Raw genomic sequence first — 17718 nt, 5'->3', positions numbered from 1 at the left:
TGCATAAACAAATATAATGTAAACATAAAAAGTTAAGACTAAAGCCTCGTTTTCATTATGGCATATATGTTGTCAAATGTTGCCAAAATAATGAAAACGGGCTGCCAAATAGTGTCAGTTGCGTTTGCAGTCAGGTTTGACAGCACACTGTCAGACAAAATGGCATCCAAGTGAAAACGACCAAATTTCAGTTTGCCAGCGCAGTTGGAAACGTTTGACACACAAAACAGATTTGCCAACATGCTGGCAAATCCGTCATTAAACGAGCAATTCTTGTTTGTTTGTATAGCCGAACGATCCCGGAAACGGCTGCACCGATTTAAATGAAATTTAGCACAGAGATAATGTATCACCTTCTAAGACTTTCTACTTAGGTGTTGCCACTCAGAATGTTTCACAAGATTGCCACCTATCCGAAATTAAAAAAAAATTGCATGGCATATACCGATATGGGTATCAAACGAAAGGTATTTCACTCCGCATTACAATAGGGACATTTTTAAGTAGGGTTGCCATTTAGGGTTGCCACCTATTCGAAATAAAAAAAAATTGCATGAGATATGCCGATATGGGTATCAAACGAAAGGTATTTCACTCCGCATTACAATAGGGAAATTTTTGAGTAGGGTTGCCTTTAGGGTTGCCACCTATTCGAAATTTAAAAAAAATTGCATGAGATATTCCGATATGGGTATCAAACGAAAGGTATTTCACTCCGCATTACAATAGGGGCATTTTTGAGTAGGGTTGCCATTTAGGTTTGCCACGTATTCGAAATTTAAAAAAATTGCATGAGATATGCCGATATGGGTATCAAACGAAAGGTATTTCACTCCGCATTACAATAGGAATATTTTTGAGTAGGGTTGCCAATTAGGGTTGCCACCTATTCGAAATTTTAAAAAATTGCATCAGATATGACGATGTGGGTATTAAACGAAAGGTATTTCCCTCCGCTTTACAATAGGGAAATTTTTGAGTAGGGTTGCCACCTATTCGAAATTAAAAAAAAATTGCATCAGATATGCCGATATGGGTATCAAACGAAAGGTATTTCACACCGCATTACAAAGGGGACATTTTTTAGTAGGGCTACCAATTAAGGTTGCCACCTGTTCTGAAACTGACAGAAAAATGGACAGCCGAGCAAACGGAGAGGCTATTGCAGGAAGTAGAGGTCAGGGAGGGGACCTTGAATTTTCTTTCGCCTCAATACAGGAACCGGAATTTTAGGGAGGCTCAATGGCAAGATGTGGCGGATATTTTAAAGATGTCGCGATTTGAGGTATCTGCCAAGTGGAACAGCCTGCGCTGCTCTTTCCGCGTGAGTTCTTTTTTCTTAATAAATATACTAGCCTTTACCCGCGGTCCCGTCCGCAAGGAGAAAAAAAAATATATGGGCTATTCACGTTAGCCTGCTTATCAAGTTATCTGTTTAAAAATTTGTTTCTGTGTAATGCACTCTCTTTCTGTAATTGAGTAAAAAAAAAGATCTATATGAGCTGATAACCTGATAGTAACCAACAAATGATCCCGAATTTATCCAGAAAAAGCCACGAAATTACCCCGACGATATGGCCGACGGATCCCGGAAACCACCCAGAATTGCTCCGGAAGGGTCTCCAAAAGGTCCAGGAATAGTCCCAAAAAAACTCGAAATGACAACGACACGATTCTAGACTTATTCAGAGAACCACACAGAAATGATGCCGGAAGGGTACCCAAACGATCCCGTACAGATCCCGAAAACCCTCCAGAAATGATGCCGAAAGGGTTCTCAAGTGATCCCGTATCAGTCGAGAAAAGTCCCGATATGACCCCGACGGAATCCCGGACGGAACCCGAAAACCCACAGGAAATGATGCCGAAAGGGTGCCCAAATGATCCCGTATTAGTCGCGAAAAAGTCCCGAAATGACCCCGACGGGATCCCGGACGGATACCCAAAACCATCTAGAAATGATGCCGGAAGGTACCCCAAATGATCCCGTATTAGTCGAAAAAAAGTCTCAAAATGACCGCGACGGGATCCCGGACGCATACCCAAAACCATCTAGAAGTGATGCCGGAAGATACTCCAAATGATCACGTATTAGTCGAGAAAAAGTCCCAAAATGACCTCGACGGGATCGCGGACGGATACGCAAAACCATCTAGAAATGATGCCGGAAGGTACCCCAAATGATCCCGAAAAAGTCCCGAAATTACCCCGATGGGATCCCGGACGGAACCCGAAAACCCTCCAGAAATGATGCCGAAAGGGTCCCCAATTGATCCCGTATTAGTCGCGAAAAAGTCCGGAAATGACCCCGACGGGATCCCGGACGGATACCCAAAACCATCTAGAAGTGATGCCGGAAGATACTCCAAATGATCACGTATTAGTCGAGAAAAAGTCCCAAAATGACCCCGACGGGATCGCGGACGGCTACGCAAAACCATTTAGAAATGATGCCGGAAGGTACCCCAAATGATCCCGAAAAAGTCCCGAAATGACCCCGATGGGATCCCGGACGGAACGCGAAAACCAACCAGAAATGATACCGGTAGGTACCCCAAATGATCCCGAAATAGTCCCGAAATGACCCCGTCGCTGTCAAAAATATTTACTTGACGTTTCTCAGTGGTGAAAACTGGATGTCAATCGACTAACACCACAATTTGATGACAGTCTTTGGCACACACTGCTATATCGACTTCATGTCAGTTTTTAATATGTAATGAAAACACATTTCACACCAAATCGCCATGGTGACAGTTATGTCAGTATTTGATGTCAGTGATTTTGACTAGTGAAAACAAAGCATGAGTAAAATAAACTGCATGTGCATACGGCTGATAGTCAGCAGAAAATTTTAAATCATCAATCGTTGATATTTTCACTGCTACGGACTCTTTGGTAACTCTTCCAAACACCTCACCACGAAGTGTAAATACAGAGACAAATTTGCCTGCGCGTCTCAGCTTGATAGCTTCTTGAAGCAGCTTTCTATTTTCTCGTGCTTCGCTCTCATATATTCTAAATTGGCCATCAATACCAAGCGGAGCAAGAGAGATAATAGATTTTGTTCGCTTTCGATGTTCACTAAATGCTCGCAGCGTACGATTTCGATCCATCGGGCTATAAAATTTAATTATTATTGCACTGTCTGCATATGTTGATGAGCGCGCAATTCTGAAAATATCTCTTAATTGCGGCGAAAAGGAGTCAATCGACAGGCAGATTTCGTTGTATAGAATTTTCAAATTTTCTCCCTATATGTGCGACACACCAAAGATTACCGCATTAGAGGCAAATTCCGGCATCGCTCTCGCAGTTTGCAAACTCTTTAGTTGATTTTGCAGGTTACTCATTTCACTCTTGCAAACACCAACCAACGCTTCCAAATTATTTACCCGCATCTCTGCTTCGACGGCTTTTGCTTTAAGAGCACCAACTTCCTCATCAACTCTCTTAGTAACTTCATGTGCAGTTAAATTACCAGATATGATATCAAAGAGAGACTGCAATTGGACTGCATGTTGTTGCAATTGGTCTGATTGTTGTCGGACCTTTGCCGCCAAATCACGAAGCGCAGCAAGAACCGTACTTAGAATTGCGCTCTCCTCCAATTTTGCTGTTTTAGCAAATGGAGAGCCCTTGCTTGACCGGCGTTTGAGAGGTGGAACGTTGGCAGAGGTAGCAGACATCATATGAAAAATGTAAAATGTAAACTAAGCGCGAAGCAAAACAATAAACACAGAAGACACAGCGATTAGGTTTTTTTTTTCAACAAATCGCAATCACACTTATAATGAAAATAATTAGCCAACACGAACAACCTTCTCGGAAAGTTGCTTATTTTCAGTTTTTTGAGTTTGTTAAATTAAAACCAAACCTTTTCGTCCATCAACATAAATATTTACACGGAGCTGACAAAAACACGTCCGAACACACCTTCGGCCAAACCTATGCTGTTTTGTTGTACGCAGTTTTCAGCGCCTTTGATAAGAAGTTGTTGCACTCCTCCAACTCCTCTACGGTGGCAACCTCTTTAGGTTGCCCCAGTCTTCCTGATACATCTTTCTGAAATTTGTACCAGTACGTTGCCCTAGGGTTTTCCCCTTCTCTACCCTCTTTACGAGGATTCTGAAGCTGATATATGCATGATCTGAGAATAATGGCCTATTAAGGACCTTCCATTCATACCCCAATATATCATGTTCAGAACTCAATGCGATATCAAGCACATTGCTTGACGTAGGACCAGCATATGTAGGCACGCTACCCCTGTTGGGCACCTGTAGTCTACTCTGTGGTATGTAACAAAAAAGGGACTCACCTCTATCATTAATATCGTCTCCTCTCCATACGCTGTGATGCGCATTCGCATCCGTGCCTATGACAAGCCGTCCTCTGCCCCTTCTTGCTCCACCAGCCTTTTGAACTCCTCAGGTGGGTCTTCCACGTTATGGGCCATGTAGCGGGATACCAGGATAAGGGAAGGATTTTCTTTCCCTCTATTGCGACTACCGCTAGGTCTTCGGTGCTTAACTTAGATAGCATGCACGAGTATAGGAGTTTCCTTACCATGACTGGATCCGCGAGCGCTGAGTCCAGAAACCTTTCCTCCAGATGAAAGCCATGGCTCCTGTATCAGCGCCACATCAAACGAACCCTCCTCAAGAGTCAGGAGGAGCTCGCTCGATGTCGCTTTACTGTGTTTGAGATTTCTCTGTAAGACCCGCAGCGCCAATCAGCTGTTTATCTAATTATTTAATGAATTAGAGAATTTCGCAAATGAAGGTTAATTAGCAATCATTAGCATTATCTAATCATTACTTAACATCTATGATCAAAACCAAGGGAAAAAGGATTTTGTTGTTCCCCGCTACGGAAATGACCTTATGTACCTCAATCCAAAAACATTCTTTTTTTACAGTTTCAAATTTAAAATTTTTAAGTATTTGGATAAACAAATTTTTACTTTTATTAGCCCTGTGTTATAAACACTGTTTATCATTTTCTACTACACTCACCTGGTCACTTTGTGGTATCAGAACTTTTTCATCAGAAAAATATGTTTGCTTTGCAGGCGGCTTCAGATATGTACCTTCGTTTGGTATAACAAATGGTTGTGGCATTGGTTGCCCTGATGTGCCAGTACGCTGTGAAGCCCTTGATGAGCTTGCAATCTGTTCAGTGTTTTGATCTTCGAAGTTACTATTTGGACCCATACTAAAAAAATTTTAAAATAGTTATTTTTTTGAAAACTTTGGCAAGATAGTATCTAATATGTAAAAATCTCAATTTTTATGAAATTTCGGTACTTAGGTATTATACTTGTATATACTTATATTTGGCCTAAGGGTAGTTCCATGATAAAGTGAACCTTAGTGCGGCGATCACTTTTCTTATAAAACTGGGGACAGTGTTGATACAAATGTTCTAAAAACATTGCATCAACCTAAATACCTTGGTGTAGCTGATAATTTTTTTGTATATATGTATAAGTATATAGTTAAACAAGTAAGGGAGGATAAATTCGGGTGTAACCGAACATTACATACTCAGCTGTGAGCTTTGGAGACAAAATAAGGGAAAATCACCATGTAGGAAAATGAACCTAGGGTAACCCTGGAATTTGTTTGTATGACATGATTATCAAATGGAAGGTATTAAAGAGTATTTTAAAAGGGAGTGGGCCTACGTTCTATACGAGATATCGCCATAAAGGTGTACCAGGATCAAATGAAAGGGTTTAATGAGTATTGTAAAAGCGACTGTGTTTGTACGATATGGGTATCAAAAGAAAGGTGGTAATGAGTATTTTAAAAGGGAGTGATCCTTAGTTCTATAGGTGGATGCCTTTTCGAGATATCGCCATAAAGGTGGGCCAGGGGTAAGTCTAGAATGTGCTTGTACGATATCGGTATCAAATGAAAGGTGTTAATGAGTATTTTAAAAGGGAATGGGCCTTAGTTCTATAGGTGAACGCCTTTTCGAGATATCGCCATAAAGGTGGAACAGGGGTGACTCTAGAATGTGTTTGTACGATATGGGCATCAAATGAAAGGTGTTAATGAGTATTTTAAAATAGAATGGGCTTTAGTTCTATAGGTGAACGCCTTTTCGAGATATTGCCATAAAGGTGGACCAGGGGTGACTTTAGAATATGTTTGTACGATATGGGTATCAAATGAAAGGTGTTAATGAGTAGTTTAAAAGGGAGTGATCCTTAGTTCCATAGGTGGACGCCGTTTCGAGATATCGCCATAAAGGTGGACCAGGGGTGACTCTAGAATGTGTTTGTACGATATGGGAATCAAATGAAAGGGTTTAATGAGAATTTTTAAAGCGAGTGGGCCTTCGGTGTATAGGTGGACGCCTTTTCGAGATATCGCCATAAAGGTGGACCAAGGTTGACTCTAGAATGTTTGTACGATATGGGTATCAAACGAAAGGTGTTAATGAGCATTTTAAGAGGGAGTGGGCCTTAGGTCTATAGGTGGACGCCTTTTCGAGATATCGCCATAAAGGTGGGCCAGGGGTGACTCTACAATGTGTTTGTACGATATGGGTATCAAATTAAAGGTTTAATGAGGGTTTTAAAAGCGAGTGGCCCTTAGATGTATATGTGAAGGCGTTTTCGCGATATCGACCAAAATGTGGACCAGGGTGATCCAGAAAATCATCTGTCGGGTACTTCTAATTTATTTATATATGCAATAGCACGAACAGTATTCCTGCCAAGATTCCAAGGGCTGTAGATTTCGCCCTCTAGAACTTTCTCATTTTCTTCTACTTAATATGGTAGGTGTCACACCCACTTTACAATGTTTTTTCTAAAGTTATATTTTGCGTCAATAAAACAATCAAATTACATGTTTCATCCCTTTTTCCATATTTGGTATAGAATTATGGCATTTTTTTCATTTTTCGTAATTTTCGATATCGAAAAATTGGGCGTGGTTATAGTCGGATTTCGACCATTTTTTATACCAAAATAAAGTGAGTTCAGGTAGGTACGTGATCAAAGTTTAGTAAAAATATATCGATGTTTGCTCAAGTTATCGTGTTAGCGGCCGAGCGGAAGGACAGACGGTCGACTGTGTATAAAAACTGGGCGTGACTTCAACCGATTTCGCCCATTTTCACAGAAAGCAGTTACCGTCATAGAGTCTATGCTCCTACCAAATTTAAGAAGGATTGGTAAATTTTTGTTCGACTTATGGCATTAAAAGTATTCTAGACAAACTAAATGAAAATGGGCGGAGCCACGCCCATTTTGAAATTTTCTTTTATTTTTGTATTTTGTTGCATCATATCATTTCTGGAGTTGAATGTTGACTAAATTTACTTATATACAGTAAAGATATAAAATTTTTTGTTAAAATTTGACTTTTAAAAAAATGTTTTTTTAAAAAGTGTGCGTGTTATTCATCCGATTTTGCTAATTTTCATTCTGCACCTATATAGTAATAGGAGTAACGTTCCTGCCAAATTTCATCACGATATCTTCAACGACTGCCAAAGTACGGTTTCCAAAACTTTTAAATTACCTTCTTTTAAAAGTGGGAGGTGCCACGCCCATTGTCCAAAATCTTAGTAATTTTCCATTCTACGTCATAAGGTCAACCCGTCTACCAAGTTTCATCGCTTTATCCGTCTTTGGCAATGAATTATCGCATTTTTTCGGTTTTTCGAAATTTTCGATATCGAAAAAGTGGGCGTGGTTATAGTCCGATATCGTTCTTTTAAATAGCGATCTGAGATGAGTCCCCAGGAACCTACATACCAAATTTCATCACGATACCTCAAAATTTACTCAAGTTATCGTGTTAACGGACGGACGTACGGACGGACATGGCTCAATCAAATTTTTTTTTCGATACTGATGATTTTGATATATGGAAGTCTATATCTATCTCGATTCCTTTATACCTGTACAACCAACCGTTATCCAATCAAAGTTAATATACTCTGTGAGCTCTGCTCAACTGAGTATAAAAACCAAGTTTCTATGAAACCGCCTTACAAAACATGCATAACTTGAACACATAACTACATACGAGGTATATGATGTGTGGAAGATAATATATGCGAAAGAAGGCAATTGGGAAAAACTTTACAACAACTAAGGCATGACGTAGCTGAATGCGTTTGTAACCATTTCAAATATCGTAGGAGTGCGGGTTCGACTCCCACTCCCGGGAGAAGGCTTTGAACAGATTGACAAGGTATAATCGAAACAGCTGTCGCCTTGTCCGTCCTGATGTAACGTTGTTTAAATTTTTCCCAAATTATTAAATAAATTATAAAATTAAAAATTGCTTGAAATAAATGTTCACACATTTAAAGCAATACGGGCAATCCCAGATTAATTCATATAAAGAGACAACATTTGGTTAATTCGTTGTAGTTCTATAAATAGAACAAAAACAGAAATAAAAACCAAGTTTCTATGAAACCATGCATAACTTCAACACATAACTACATACGAAGTATATGATGTGTGGAAGATAATATATGCGAAAGAAGATAATTGGGAAAAACTTTACAACAACTAAGGCATGACGTAGATGAATGCGTTTGTAACTATTTCAACTATCGTAGGAGTGCGGGTTCGACTCCCACTCCCGGGAGAAAAGGCTTTGAAGAGATTTACAAGGTATAATCGAAACAGCACTCGCCTTGTCCATCCTGATGTCACGTTGTTTAAATTTTTCCCAAATTAATAAATCTATATATATAAAAAGAAGCGTGCATTTTGATTGTCACTCCATAACTCGAGAACGGATAGAGAGATTGCCATGAATTTTTTAGGAAAGATACAGGAAGGAGAGATCATGGTTAGTTGATTTTGAAATCCCAAATCGGTTTAGCCATTCTTGAGTTATGATTTTTTTCATAAAGTGTACCATGATTTCGGTTTAGCCATTCTTGAGTTATGATTTTGTTTTAGAAAAAATTCAAAATTTGGAAATCTATATATATTCTAAAACAAAATCATAACTCAAGAATGGCTAAACTCGAGAACGGATTTTTTAGAAAAAATTCAAAATTTGAAAATCTATATATATAAAAAGAAGTGTACATTTTAATTGTCACTCCATTGTCTCAAAATGTACACTTCTTTTTATATATATAGATTCGGGGATACGAAACTAAATCGCAGCCTATGCATTAAGATTTTAATTTTTTTTTTCACCACCGGTTGGAACTGATTTACGAGCTGCTTTTGTTGCAAGTTGCTTGCATGGACACTTTCCACGATAAGATTTACGTGCAGTTTGCTTAATACTAATTCGATTATTTGGAATATATTTATGTTGATATTTTATCCAACTTTATTTGCCGACACTATTACAATTCACGTACAAATTTTTAACCCAGCTGATTGATGGCGAAGTCATTAAAGGTGAAAGCATTAGCCAAGCTGATTGCAAATTTTCTCATGAATTTTGACAGTACGAACATTTCTCAGAGTATTGTTGACATTAACACCAACGAATTACACAAACAAATTACATCGAGTTTGTGTGTATGTCCGCTCGCTGTTACCACCTTACGGCTTCACCATGGCTATAGCATTGCCAGCACAATTCACACATAAAGTATCACGTTTTTGTTAACGTTTTCAATGTTAGCGAAAGCTTTTCTTTTCGGTTAAAAACGAGATACAATTTATCTTGATAATTTCTTTGTCAATAATATTTCGAAGTGTTTCAAAGGAAACGGTGGAAATTTTTTGATAAACGATTAGCTTAACGTTAAGGTGCATTCCTGGACAATTCTATGTTTCTTTTTCACGTGTAGGGAAACCATTAGTTTTATTTATTTACACCGCAATTCAAAACAAAACCAAAAATGTAGTATATCTAAGAGCATTACAATAGAATAAGTCATACTATAAGTTGTCAATTTTTTCTAGATTTACTCAAATTTACATGATTAAAGACTAAATTCACGAATTCATTAAATTTAAACAAAAACAAGTAAGGAAGGCTAAGTTCGGGTGTAACCGAACATTACATTCTCAGTTGAGAGCTATGGAGACAAAATAAGGGAAAATCACCTCGTAGTAAAATGAACCTAGGGTAACCCTGGAATGTGTTTGTATGACATGTGTATCAAATGGAAGGTATTAAAGAGTATTTTAAGAGGGAGTGGGCCATAGTTCTATAGATGGACGCCATAACGGTGGACCAGTGCTGACTCTAGAATTTGTTTGTACGACATGGGTAACAAATGAAAGCGTTAATGAGTATTTTAAAAGGGCGTGGGCCTTAGTTCTATATGTGGACGCCTTTTCGAGATATCGCCATAAACGTGGACCAGGGGTGACTCTAGAATGCGTTTGTACAATGTGGGTATCAACCGAAATGTGTTAATGATTATTTTAAAAGGGAGTGGGCCTTAGTTCTATGGGTGGAAGCCTTTTCGAGATATCGCCGTAAAGGTGACCAGGGGTGACTCTAGAATTTGTTTGTACGATATGGGTATCAAACGAAAGGTGTTAATAAGTATTTTAAAAGGGAGTGGGCCTTAGTTCTATAGGTGGACGCCATTTAGGAATATCCCCATTAAGGTGGACCAGGGCTGACTCTAGAATTTTTTTGTACGATATGGGTACCAAATGAAAGGTGTTAATGAGTATTTTAAAAGGGAGTGGGCCTTAGTTCTATAGGGTGACGCCTTTTCGAGATATCGCCATAAAGGTGGACCAGGGGTGACTCTAGAATTTGCTTGTACGATATGGGTATCAAATGAAAGGTGTTAATGATTATTTTAAAAGGGAGTGGGCCTTAGTTCTAGAGGTGGACGCCTTTTCGAGATATCGCCATAAAGGTGGACCAGGGGTGACTCTAGAATTTGTTTGTACGATATGGGTATCAAATGAAAGGTGTTAATGAGTATTTTAAAAGGGAGTGGGCCTTAGTTCTATACGTGGACGCCTTTTCGGGATATCGTTATAAAGGTGGACCAGGGTTGACTCTAGAATGTGTTTGTTCAATATGGGTATCAAACGAAAGGTGATAATGAGTACCTTAAAAGGGAGTGGGCCTTAGTTCCATAGGTGGACGCCTTTTCGAGATATCGCAATAAAGGTGGACCAGGGGTGACTCTATAATGTGTGTGTACGATATGGGTATCAAATTAAATGTTTTAATGAGGGTTTTAAAAGGGAGTAGTGGTAGTTGTATATGTGAAGGCGTTTTCGAGATATCGACCAAAATGTGGACCAGGGTGACCCAGACCATCATCTGTCAGGTACCGCTAATTTATTTATATATGTAATACCACGAACAGAATTTCTGCCAAGATTCCAAGGGCTTTTGATTTCGCCCTGCAAACCTTTTTCATTTTCTTCTACTTAATATGGTAGGTGTCACACCCATTTTACTAAGCTTTTTTCTAAAGTTATGTTTTGCTTCAATAGACCAATACAATTACCATGTTTCATCAATTTTTTCGTATTTGGTATATAATTATGGCATTTTTTTCATTTTTAGTAATTTTCGATAACGAAAAAGTGGGCGTGGTCATAGTCGGATTTCGGCCATTTTTTACACCAATATAAAGTGAGTTAAGATAAGTGCGTGAACTGAGTTTAGTAAAGATGTATCGATTTTTGCTCAAGTTATCGTGTTAACGGCCGAGCGGAAGGACAGACGGTCGACTGTGTATAAAAACTGGGCGTGGCTTCAACCGATTTCGCCCTTTTTCACAGAAAACAGTTATCGTCCTAGAATCTAAGCCTCTACCAAATTTCACAAGGATTGTTAATGTTTTGTTCGACATATGGCATTAAAAGTATCCTAGACAAATTAAATTAAAAGGGCGGAGCCACGCCCATTTTGAAACTTTCTTTTATTTTTGTATTTTGTTGCACCATATCATTACTGAAGTTAAATGTTGACATAATTTACTTATATACTGTAAAGATATTAACTTTTCTTTTAAAATTTGACTTTAAAACATTTTTTTTTTTTAAAGTGGGCGTGGTCGTTCTCCGACTTTGCTAATTTTTATTAAGCATACATATAGTAAGAAGAGTAATGTTCCTGCCAAATTTCATCATGATATCTTCAACGAATGCCAAATTACAGTTTACAAAACTTCTAAATTACCTTCTTTTAAAAGTGGGCGATGCCACGCCCGTTGTTCAAAATTTTACTAGTTTTCTATTCTGCGTCATAAGTTCAACTCACCTACCAAGTTGCATTACTTTATCCGTATTTGGTAATGAATTATCGCACTTTTTCGATTTTTCGAAATTTTCGATATCGAAAAGGTGGACGTGGTTATAGTCCGATATCGTTCATTTTAAATAGCGATCTGGGATGAGTGCCCAGGAACCTACATACCAAATTTCATCAAGATACCTCAAAATTTACTCAAGTTATCGTGTTAACGGACGGACGGACGGACATGACTCAATCGAATTTTTTTTTTCGATACTGATGATTTTGATATATGGAAGTCTATATCTATCTCGATTCCTTTATACCTGTACAACCAACCGTTATCCAATCAAAGTTAATATACTCTGTGAGCTCTGCTCTACTCAGTATAAAACAAATTGTTTTCTTGAATTTTTGAAATTTTTTTGCGAATGTATACCGAAATAAAGTACGGAGATTACAGGAATAAGAAACGCATAAATAACTAGCGAAGCAGTCACGGGCCCACTAGTAAATAATAAAATTAAAAATTGCTTGAAATAAATGTTCATACATTTAAAGCAATACGGTAAATCCCCAAATAAATCATATAAAGAGACAACATTTGGTTAATTCATTGTAGATTTCGCCCTCTAGAACTTTCTCATTTTCTTCTACTTAATATGGTAGGTGTCACACCCACTTTACAATGTTTTTTCTAAAGTTATATTTTGCGTCAATAAAACAATCAAATTACATGTTTCATCCCTTTTTCCATATTTGGTATAGAATTATGGCATTTTTTTCATTTTTCGTAATTTTCGATATCGAAAAATTGGGCGTGGTTATAGTCGGATTTCGACCATTTTTTATACCAAAATAAAGTGAGTTCAGGTAGGTACGTGATCAAAGTTTAGTAAAAATATATCGATGTTTGCTCAAGTTATCGTGTTAGCGGCCGAGCGGAAGGACAGACGGTCGACTGTGTATAAAAACTGGGCGTGACTTCAACCGATTTCGCCCATTTTCACAGAAAACAGTTACCGTCATAGAGTCTATGCTCCTACCAAATTTAAGAAGGATTGGTAAATTTTTGTTCGACTTATGGCATTAAAAGTATTCTAGACAAACTAAATGAAAATGGGCGGAGCCACGCCCATTTTGAAATTTTCTTTTATTTTTGTATTTTGTTGCATCATATCATTTCTGGAGTTGAATGTTGACTAAATTTACTTATATACAGTAAAGATATAAAATTTTTTGTTAAAATTTGACTTTTAAAAAAATGTTTTTTTAAAAAGTGTGCGTGTTATTCATCCGATTTTGCTAATTTTCATTCTGCACCTATATAGTAATAGGAGTAACGTTCCTGCCAAATTTCATCACGATATCTTCAACGACTGCCAAAGTACGGTTTCCAAAACTTTTAAATTACCTTCTTTTAAAAGTGGGAGGTGCCACGCCCATTGTCCAAAATCTTAGTAATTTTCCATTCTACGTCATAAGGTCAACCCGTCTACCAAGTTTCATCGCTTTATCCGTCTTTGGCAATGAATTATCGCATTTTTTCGGTTTTTCGAAATTTTCGATATCGAAAAAGTGGGCGTGGTTATAGTCCGATATCGTTCTTTTAAATAGCGATCTGAGATGAGTCCCCAGGAACCTACATACCAAATTTCATCACGATACCTCAAAATTTACTCAAGTTATCGTGTTAACGGACGGACGTACGGACGGACATGGCTCAATCAAATTTTTTTTTTCGATACTGATGATTTTGATATATGGAAGTCTATATCTATCTCGATTCCTTTATACCTGTACAACCAACCGTTATCCAATCAAAGTTAATATACTCTGTGAGCTCTGCTCAACTGAGTATAAAAACCAAGTTTCTATGAAACCGCCTTACAAAACATGCATAACTCGAACACATAACTACATACGAGGTATATGATGTGTGGAAGATAATATATGCGAAAGAAGGCAATTGGGAAAAACTTTACAACAACTAAGGCATGACGTAGCTGAATGCGTTTGTAACCATTTCAAATATCGTAGGAGTGCGGGTTCGACTCCCACTCCCGGGAGAAGGCTTTGAACAGATTGACAAGGTATAATCGAAACAGCTGTCGCCTTGTCCGTCCTGATGTAACGTTGTTTAAATTTTTCCCAAATTATTAAATAAATTATAAAATTAAAAATTGCTTGAAATAAATGTTCACACATTTAAAGCAATACGGGCAATCCCAGATTAATTCATATAAAGAGACAACATTTGGTTAATTCGTTGTAGTTCTATAAATAGAACAAAAACAGAAATAAAAACCAAGTTTCTATGAAACCATGCATAACTTCAACACATAACTACATACGAAGTATATGATGTGTGGAAGATAATATATGCGAAAGAAGATAATTGGGAAAAACTTTACAACAACTAAGGCATGACGTAGATGAATGCGTTTGTAACTATTTCAACTATCGTAGGAGTGCGGGTTCGACTCCCACTCCCGGGAGAAAAGGCTTTGAAGAGATTTACAAGGTATAATCGAAACAGCACTCGCCTTGTCCATCCTGATGTCACGTTGTTTAAATTTTTCCCAAATTAATAAATCTATATATATAAAAAGAAGCGTGCATTTTGATTGTCACTCCATAACTCGAGAACGGATAGAGAGATTGCCATGAATTTTTTAGGAAAGATACAGGAAGGAGAGATCATGGTTAGTTGATTTTGAAATCCCAAATCGGTTTAGCCATTCTTGAGTTATGATTTTTTTCATAAAGTGTACCATGATTTCGGTTTAGCCATTCTTGAGTTATGATTTTGTTTTAGAAAAAATTCAAAATTTGGAAATCTATATATATTCTAAAACAAAATCATAACTCAAGAATGGCTAAACTCGAGAACGGATTTTTTAGAAAAAATTCAAAATTTGAAAATCTATATATATAAAAAGAAGTGTACATTTTAATTGTCACTCCATTGTCTCAAAATGTACACTTCTTTTTATATATATAGATTCGGGGATACGAAACTAAATCGCAGCCTATGCATTAAGATTTTAATTTTTTTTTTCACCACCGGTTGGAACTGATTTACGAGCTGCTTTTGTTGCAAGTTGCTTGCATGGACACTTTCCACGATAAGATTTACGTGCAGTTTGCTTAATACTAATTCGATTATTTGGAATATATTTATGTTGATATTTTATCCAACTTTATTTGCCGACACTATTACAATTCACGTACAAATTTTTAACCCAGCTGATTGATGGCGAAGTCATTAAAGGTGAAAGCATTAGCCAAGCTGATTGCAAATTTTCTCATGAATTTTGACAGTACGAACATTTCTCAGAGTATTGTTGACATTAACACCAACGAATTACACAAACAAATTACATCGAGTTAGTGTGTATGTCCGCTCGCTGTTACCACCTTACGGCTTCACCATGGCTATAGCATTGCCAGCACAATTCACACATAAAGTATCACGTTTTTGTTAACGTTTTCAATGTTAGCGAAAGCTTTTCTTTTCGGTTAAAAACGAGATACAATTTATCTTGATAATTTCTTTGTCAATAATATTTCGAAGTGTTTCAAAGGAAACGGTGGAAATTTTTTGATAAACGATTAGCTTAACGTTAAGGTGCATTCCTGGACAATTCTATGTTTCTTTTTCACGTGTAGGGAAACCATTAGTTTTATTTATTTACACCGCAATTCAAAACAAAACCAAAAATGTAGTATATCTAAGAGCATTACAATAGAATAAGTCATACTATAAGTTGTCAATTTTTTCTAGATTTACTCAAATTTACATGATTAAAGACTAAATTCACGAATTCATTAAATTTAAACAAAAACAAGTAAGGAAGGCTAAGTTCGGGTGTAACCGAACATTACATTCTCAGTTGAGAGCTATGGAGACAAAATAAGGGAAAATCACCTCGTAGTAAAATGAACCTAGGGTAACCCTGGAATGTGTTTGTATGACATGTGTATCAAATGGAAGGTATTAAAGAGTATTTTAAGAGGGAGTGGGCCATAGTTCTATAGATGGACGCCATAACGGTGGACCAGTGCTGACTCTAGAATTTGTTTGTACGACATGGGTAACAAATGAAAGCGTTAATGAGTATTTTAAAAGGGCGTGGGCCTTAGTTCTATATGTGGACGCCTTTTCGAGATATCGCCATAAACGTGGACCAGGGGTGACTCTAGAATGCGTTTGTACAATGTGGGTATCAACCGAAATGTGTTAATGATTATTTTAAAAGGGAGTGGGCCTTAGTTCTATGGGTGGAAGCCTTTTCGAGATATCGCCGTAAAGGTGACCAGGGGTGACTCTAGAATTTGTTTGTACGATATGGGTATCAAACGAAAGGTGTTAATAAGTATTTTAAAAGGGAGTGGGCCTTAGTTCTATAGGTGGACGCCATTTAGGAATATCCCCATTAAGGTGGACCAGGGCTGACTCTAGAATTTTTTTGTACGATATGGGTACCAAATGAAAGGTGTTAATGAGTATTTTAAAAGGGAGTGGGCCTTAGTTCTATAGGGTGACGCCTTTTCGAGATATCGCCATAAAGGTGGACCAGGGGTGACTCTAGAATTTGCTTGTACGATATGGGTATCAAATGAAAGGTGTTAATGATTATTTTAAAAGGGAGTGGGCCTTAGTTCTAGAGGTGGACGCCTTTTCGAGATATCGCCATAAAGGTGGACCAGGGGTGACTCTAGAATTTGTTTGTACGATATGGGTATCAAATGAAAGGTGTTAATGAGTATTTTAAAAGGGAGTGGGCCTTAGTTCTATACGTGGACGCCTTTTCGGGATATCGTTATAAAGGTGGACCAGGGTTGACTCTAGAATGTGTTTGTTCAATATGGGTATCAAACGAAAGGTGATAATGAGTACCTTAAAAGGGAGTGGGCCTTAGTTCCATAGGTGGACGCCTTTTCGAGATATCGCAATAAAGGTGGACCAGGGGTGACTCTATAATGTGTGTGTACGATATGGGTATCAAATTAAATGTTTTAATGAGGGTTTTAAAAGGGAGTAGTGGTAGTTGTATATGTGAAGGCGTTTTCGAGATATCGACCAAAATGTGGACCAGGGTGACCCAGACCATCATCTGTCAGGTACCGCTAATTTATTTATATATGTAATACCACGAACAGAATTTCTGCCAAGATTCCAAGGGCTTTTGATTTCGCCCTGCAAACCTTTTTCATTTTCTTCTACTTAATATGGTAGGTGTCACACCCATTTTACTAAGCTTTTTTCTAAAGTTATGTTTTGCTTCAATAGACCAATACAATTACCATGTTTCATCCATTTTTTCGTATTTGGTATATAATTATGGCATTTTTTTCATTTTTAGTAATTTTCGATAACGAAAAAGTGGGCGTGGTCATAGTCGGATTTCGGCCATTTTTTACACCAATATAAAGTGAGTTAAGATAAGTGCGTGAACTGAGTTTAGTAAAGATGTATCGATTTTTGCTCAAGTTATCGTGTTAACGGCCGAGCGGAAGGACAGACGGTCGACTGTGTATAAAAACT

The 17718-nt window shown here is 37.7% G+C and overlaps 1 protein-coding gene across 16 annotated transcripts in view; it reads right to left on the bottom strand.

Annotated features, from left to right (window-relative positions):
- Positions 1-17718, bottom strand: part of Mvl (Malvolio) — a 1196163-nt gene that overhangs the window by 1025082 nt on the left and 153363 nt on the right. For all 16 annotated transcript variants that reach the window (XM_067759805.1, XM_067759806.1, XM_067759808.1 and 13 more), the window contains one exon: positions 5019-5217. In XM_067759805.1, coding sequence (XP_067615906.1) covers positions 5019-5216 — 198 coding nt within the window. In that variant the 5' untranslated portion in view covers position 5217. The remainder of the gene's footprint in view (positions 1-5018; positions 5218-17718) is intronic.

Source organism: Eurosta solidaginis, chromosome 1, assembly GCF_040869045.1.
Source record: "Eurosta solidaginis isolate ZX-2024a chromosome 1, ASM4086904v1, whole genome shotgun sequence".
NCBI classification, from domain to species: Eukaryota; Metazoa; Arthropoda; class Insecta; order Diptera; family Tephritidae; genus Eurosta; species Eurosta solidaginis.
The sequence above is the reverse complement of the archived record's forward strand: the minus strand, read 5'-3'. Positions and strand labels throughout refer to the sequence as shown.